This window comes from Pteropus vampyrus, unplaced genomic scaffold, assembly GCF_000151845.1.
Source record: "Pteropus vampyrus isolate Shadow unplaced genomic scaffold, Pvam_2.0 Scaffold152, whole genome shotgun sequence".
Taxonomy (NCBI): Eukaryota; Metazoa; Chordata; class Mammalia; order Chiroptera; family Pteropodidae; genus Pteropus; species Pteropus vampyrus.
In genome coordinates this window covers 2,329,742-2,336,697 of record NW_011888933.1, presented here as the reverse complement: position 1 = coordinate 2,336,697, position 6,956 = coordinate 2,329,742, and the positions used below count along the sequence as shown (strand labels likewise).

Sequence of the window (6,956 nt, the reverse complement as noted above, 5' to 3'; positions counted from 1 at the left end):
GAAGTTATTCAAATACTCTAATATTAAAAATCTTCTGTGTCTGTCCGATGCCTTTAGTTGAAATAATTCTAAAGGTTGAATGAACCCCTTGAAGGCATTTCGCCTCCTGTTTCACTTTAAAATTAAAGGTAATTTCTGCAGGGGAAAAGCATCTTAATCCCTCCCGCTTTCCCCTCCTCCTGCCTTCCTTAGGATCATCGGCATTATGAAAGCTGCTGCCTATGCTTCTTACCCAGGCCCTGGGCCATTACTCCACAGGACTGTCACTCAACGATACTCACCTGGCCCGTGCATGGTCAGCCATGTCCTTTGGATTCACCTGTTTCAGCAGCCACTGTCTTCTCGCAGCTTCTTTCCTCCCATAGCGCCCTTGGAGCAGGTTGTTTCTGAGGGTCCTGAGGAGGAGTTTTGTATTCTCCTTCGCTGACATCTGCTGGAATGGCCATTGTCAGATCAGTTTCAATAGATTTTCTTTCCTTATTTGGGTGGACTGGCCACCACGAATGTTTCTAAAATTATTTCGTTTATGGTTACGTTCTCAGAAAAATCAACTTTACTTCCTTACTACCTGAATTTCTTCACATTTTCTCTGTCCACATGTACACATAGCGTAGTTTTTAAATTAAAGATTCATCAAGTTCCATAATAACTATTCTTCCTTAGAGCAACCCAGTAATGTAGGATTTTAAAACTAGAAGGGGAGATGAAGGAGGGCTAAGTCCATGGTTGCTAACACTTGAGTTGCAGATTCCTTAGAGAATCAGGTGACCCGTATGGACTTATTTTCAGAAAAATGCTCATACATTTAACTCTGTGTAATTTCAGTGGGTTCACATACCATCTGAAATTCACCCATGAACTCCATATTAAGAACCTCTGCCAAAGGAAAAAAGAAGGAATGAGATGTTTTATTAAAAGATTTTCAGCACTTGAAATCTAACGTGTAATAACAAAGTGACCACATGGTGTCAGTCTAAGACCAATAAGCCCTTTTTCTCCCCAGGCTTTTTGACTGGAAACTGGAAGCTCACAGGCCAGTGAACCTGAGGATCAGGGTTAATAAAGTTTAGTAAAACAATGCCTGCTGAGAATTACTGGGCAAGATCCAGTAATTCTGGATCTTGCCTATTGTGGACCATTCATATTAAAGGGAAAAACAAGGAAAAACTGTCCTTGGCACAGCTAGTTAATCAACATCTATTGTGGCACTGGAGGGTGATGTCATCTGTACGGAGAAACTGATTATTATATAGAGACTTTGTGATGAGAAGAAAGTGTTCTTTCTAGAAAACTGTGAATACTCTATGTTTAAAATTTACTATCTCATTTCTCTTTCTTTTTAGAAAGATCTAAATTCTCCTGCTGAGTATTTAAATTTTTCTTAAGAAAAAAAACATTTGAAAGGCAGCTTTGAAGTCTTAGTTTTACACTCTTCCAGTCAACACTGAAATAGGAATCTTTATCATTTTCTCTAGAGAAAAAGTACTTGAAGTTTAGGATTCTGGAAAAGACATATTAAAAAACAGAAAACTTCTCCCCAAATGGACTAGCAACCAAAAGACTTATTGCTTCATTTTTATGAAGCCAGAGTCTTTTCTTTTTAGCCTGTGTCTGATTCCAAAGCTTCACACCTCCCATATCTCAGATATTCTCTAGTACACAGTATGGGATCGATGGCTTCAGACTGGACTCTGGACTTTTCTTGTCTCCAAAATGTTTTATTAAAATCTACACTGTAAAGGCAACATATTATATTGAGAGATATTTAAAGTTGACTTTGCCACTTTCTTCGTGTTAAATATTATAATGTATAGAAGGAGTGGAATCTGTACTTTTACTGGAGGGAAAGTGTTTAAACTACTGTAGCTTATGCTGATCTGATTCGATAGTTCGGTACGTTGGACTAAATGTTACCTGGATGCAGTGCTCAATCACAGTATGAGACTTCTGGTGAGATTTGCTGTGAAGACCAGATAAGAAACACACCTGGCAGATGTCAAAGTTGAGACACTTCAGACAGCGGTATCTGCCAATAAAAATGGAAGTGAGGCTGATATCACTACGAGTGGGCGATGCAGAGAAAGTAACATTCAGGTGGAGAATGAGCACCTTGAAACAAACAGGAGATGTCTGAACTATAAAGTGAGTATAAAGTTTTTCTGAACTTTAAGGATGGTAAATGACTCTGATGTGCTTATTTAATCAAAGAAATCTTCTTTTGATAGTATTTTGATAATATGGCATTATATTAATATAGTTTTATCCAACAAACTATAGTATAGAAGTCTTATTCATCACCCCCCAAAATAATACCAAGCACGATATTTGTGTACTACAATTTTTAAGACAGACCTTTAAGTGTGCAGCCACATTGTGTGTAGCTGTACAACACATTCAAATATTTTGAATTTAGCTGCCAACTTAAAAAAAAGAACTGAGAGATTTTAATAAAGTTTGAACTCTGAGCTCTCTAAAAAATTTGCAAGATATGATGACATTGGACCTGCGTTTCTGCATAATGTTAAGGAAAATAAAGCCGTAAATAAAGAATTTAAAATAAACTTGTCATTTTCTAGAAGTCTATCTGTAGGATAGAAAAAACGTGAATAAAGGGGAGTTCCTCTCCAGCCAAAGCGTCAGGGAGGGAGTAACACACGCAAGTGTCTTAACGCACCGATATTGCAGGCTTTCTTTTATGAACAATTATAACCTTAAATCTCCTGTGGTCAGAAGGAGAAGAAAGGATCTTGAGACATTCCGGTGAGGAGGGGTGTCTCATAACATTCAGGGAATACTGTGATATCAGAGGAAGGCTGGTGAGACCATAGTCATGAATTCATAAGTTTTAAGGATATTGGAGTGGGATCATATTGTTTGTCTGTAAAAGATTGGCGATCTATACTTTTATTCTGATATTTTAATTTTTTTCTCCAACTTCAGCGTAGGTGGCATAAAGCTCTGTCTCATCAGAGACAACAGTCGGGGAGGGCAAAGTGACAGCTACTGCTTTCAGATGTACTTTTCAGCTAACTAGCCACAGTCCCAGCCAGCCCGCTTCTCTCACTTATGTACTGCTTGCCTTGCCCCTGTAAGCATGGAAGTTTTCAAACCCTGTCTTAAAAGTTAAAAAAAAAAAACAATAAAGAAATAAAGAAAGGAAAGAAAAGAAATATAACAAGATCTTATTGCTCTTCAAATTTCATATCTTGGTGCAAAGAGAAGACGTGGAAGCTTGAGGTACTAACTAGCAAAGTTAGGGAATATGTAATTATGTGCCAAATGAGAGGCATAGAAAATAAGTTTTATGAGGGACAGAGGACAAGAGATCTCTGTGGGCTGGTATGGTCTGAAAAGTTTTCATGGAAGACGTGAGGCTCACGCTATGCATAGAATGCTGGTATGGAGATTAAAGTGAAGGAAATCTCGGACGAAAAGAAAAGGAGAGATAAAGTATGTGGGCTGCACTGAAGAATCAGGCTGTAGGGCAAATCGATCAACCAGACCTGCTGATAACTCTGAGGAGTAGAGGGGCAAAAACTTGGAACTCCCCAAGGTGGATGGCGAAAGGTCTTGAGAGCCTGACCAGAGTTTGATGGCAGAGTAGGAGAATGTAAGTGTCATGAGACCAGCCTTCACTGTCCTTGTTCACTGCTTTACCACAATACCTCCTCTCATGGTATGATATTAATAAATAGTGTTGCATGGCTATAATAGTAGCTAACATTTTTAATCACTTACTATGTAGCAGGCAGTGTATGTGTGATGACAGATTTAACCTACGTGGAATGTCTTTAAGGTAAGCTACTATCATTATTCTCATTTTACAAATGAAGGACCTGAATCAGAGAGAGTTAAAGCACCTTGCACAGAGTTACACAACTATTTGGTAAGTAGCAGAGGTAGGCTCTTGTCCCAGGGATACCATCTGAATGAAGAGCCAGACATTTTAACCACCGAGGCAGGAGGCTCGAGTTTGAATTCACATACCACCAGTATGAGTGCCCTTGAAGTAGAAACTTAAGCTCACTGTTTTGGAGGATATCTGGTCCATGGTAGGTTTTCAATAAACATTAGTTGAATAAAGTTCAACGAATGACTTTGTTTCTTCACCAGGAAAATGGGACTGGTAAACTCTGCTTTGCAAAGTTTTTACAAAGCTTGGAAAATTATTCAACATGCGTAATTGAGAAGACATTCACTTTTTATGTGAAATGTGTAATATAATAGAGTATTAAGGATTATTCGATCAGCCACCTGTACTGGCTGCTTTATCCAGCGTCACCACATGGTTGCAGTGGACGCACCTAGGACAATACGTTGACCTAACCTTGCATTAGTTCCTCTAGGCTCTGAACTACTTGCAGGTATATGAGAAAGGGTGCAGTGTGGGTAATAAGATTGGCCTGTTGTTGATGCCTTTAGCAACAGAGCACCAAATTTTCCCCCCAATCTTATTATCTCAACCCTAAACAGCTATTACAGAGCGTAAATGTGACACATCCTGCTAAAATTTAATAGTCGGCTTAGGAGCAATCTCTGGTTTCTGTGCTTTCTCTTACTTTAGAAGGTCAAGCCTTATTTTATTCCTGCTACCACCAGGTCTGCAAACACGTTTGCTCTAAAATGGCTTTATTAATCTCACTAAAACTAAAAGCCTTAAGGCTATTGCTGGAGTTTACTAGAGCCAAAAACAACAGGTTCAAGGTTACTGTAATACATTTGAGCAATTTCTAATAGATTCAGAAAGTTACAGCTAAAAGAGACCTAACGCATCATTAGACCCACTCCTTCTTATTTCTCTTACAAATAAATCGAGGCCCAAAGAGGTTAAAGACCTCACCCAAATCACCCAGATACCTCATATATGAAAATACATGTGGTCTTGATGTCTAGGAGGAAAGATGGTTCATGTGGAGGCATTTCTGTGAGGAATCTTAACCTCCTTCTCAATATATAGGGACATAATCTAAAACTTCAAGTATGGCACTGCTCGCCTTCGTCTTCTGCTATTTTTATGACTGACCTGAGCAAGTCATTCAAACTCTTTGAAACTCCTTTATAAAATAAGAATAATAATATCTGCTTTACATTATACATAATGACTTTGAAAAAACATTTCAATGTAAAAGTTATGTTTTATATAATTGCAAAGTGACTTCTGTACCTGGCCCAGTGTTGGACACATAGTCACTACTTAATTAATACTTGTTTATTGGTTAAATGATTATAATATGCATATAACATGGTGAATAACATTCATGTTCCTTCACTGTCCAAAATTAAAAGTTTATTTTTCATTGTAGTGTGGAGATTTCTTTGGTTTGGCTTACTTGGTTTTCAACAGTCCCATCCACTTATGTTTTGTTGTTTAAAGTTTACTTATTCGGAAAGAGTCTTTCATGAATGAAGTGTCACTGTGTCCTCAGAATTATTTGCAAACCAAATTTATTTTCTCGGCAAAGTAAAACCTGACTTCCAGGTTTTTAGTGGGGTCAGCAGATCTATTTTACATCTGTGGGGAGCATGTTTAAGGTCTGAGACTAGTTAAGATTTAAGAAGATGGGGAGAGAGGAGGAACTGGGGGAGCAGGAACCAGGCCCTGAGTCCTCACTCCTCCTGCCCCTTCTGGCCATCCCTGCCTTTGACTTGTTTTAGCTGTGGAGGGGTCCAGAACCCCCCTGGCATGCAGATTATTTTGAGCTGAAAACACTTAAAGCTCAAGAAGCAATTGTTGTTGTTTATCTCCCCCTTACCTGCCTAAAGGAATTCAGATAGGAAAACCTGCTTCAGAAAAGGAACTCTAGCATAGTCACCTTAGCACATATGAATTAAGTATGGCAGACAGGGAGGGTCCAAACAAGTGTGTTGGTTAGAGTCCCCTCTGTGTTCTATTGCTTCTGGGTGACCACACATTTGCTCCTTCTCATCTACCTGTGAATTGCCTACACTTTCCCTTTGAAATCTCAGACAGCTGCCTTGATCCAGAATGGTAGATAAGCCTCAACTGCCCAGTGTGTCATTAGGTTTCATATTCTTATAGAACCCTTATCTGTATGTAAATAATAAATTCGGCCATTTTCTTCTGTTAGTCTATCTCATGTTAAATTGATTATTAGTCCAGCCAGAAGAACTTAGAAGGGTAGAAGGAGAATTATCTTTCTCCTCCTATAGCTACCTCTCACATCTCCAGCCTCGACACCTGTGTGCACTCACCTTGATATGGTGTGTCCCATGCTTGGCCTAGACTTGTTGGTTTTCTTTTCTCCTCCCCAACTCTTTAACAATAACTCTAATTTCACTTTCTTATTGTTTTATTTATGGGAGACTAACGATATCCTTTCCCTAAGATGGGATTTTGGCTGTCATCCTCAAAGCTATGGAAAGGTCTGAATCTCCTACTTCCAAACCTAGCTTTCAAATATGCCCTTTCCTCTAGGCAGAGAGATCTGGCATGAGCTGCTCCCACCAAACCTGATCATTCCTTTAGGTCTAAGAAATGTTCTCAGTTTTCTGCACAGGGAGGCAGTATAGCATCATGATTGCAAAGCAGGGACTCTAGATTTAGACGGTCAGCCTCTGCCACTTGTTAACCATGTGAATCTAAGCAAGTTATTTAGCTTCCCTGAAAATTAAGGATAATAGTACCACTTTTTATAGAGAGCTGTAACAAGTTGTAAATTAAATGATCCATGTGAACCACACAACAGTCATGTAACACTTAATAACTGCAAACTATTATTATTATTATTATGGGTGGCCCTAAAGAATTTTAAAGGGTTGTTTTTCTTTTTCTTTTTTCTTTTTTCTTTTTTCTTTTTTTTTTTTAGTAACAAAAGACAAAATTCTTTCCTCTTCCATGAATAAAAATATCTACTGGTTAGAGTGGATGTCAATTGAAGAATTTAATATTTCATTAACCATAGAAAATAAAATAATTATTATCAACCAGGATCCTT

The 6,956-nt window shown here is 38.4% G+C and overlaps 1 protein-coding gene across 1 annotated transcript in view; it reads right to left on the bottom strand.

Moving 5' to 3' along the window:
* DYTN (dystrotelin) overlaps positions 1-6,956 on the bottom strand; it is a 53,561-nt gene that overhangs the window by 28,850 nt on the left and 17,755 nt on the right. Inside the window, exons 8-9 of the mRNA XM_011369670.1 lie at positions 1,915-2,026; positions 282-430 (exon numbers count right to left, since the gene is read on the bottom strand). Of these exons, the coding sequence (XP_011367972.1) occupies positions 282-430; positions 1,915-2,026 (261 nt within the window). The remainder of the gene's footprint in view (positions 1-281; positions 431-1,914; positions 2,027-6,956) is intronic.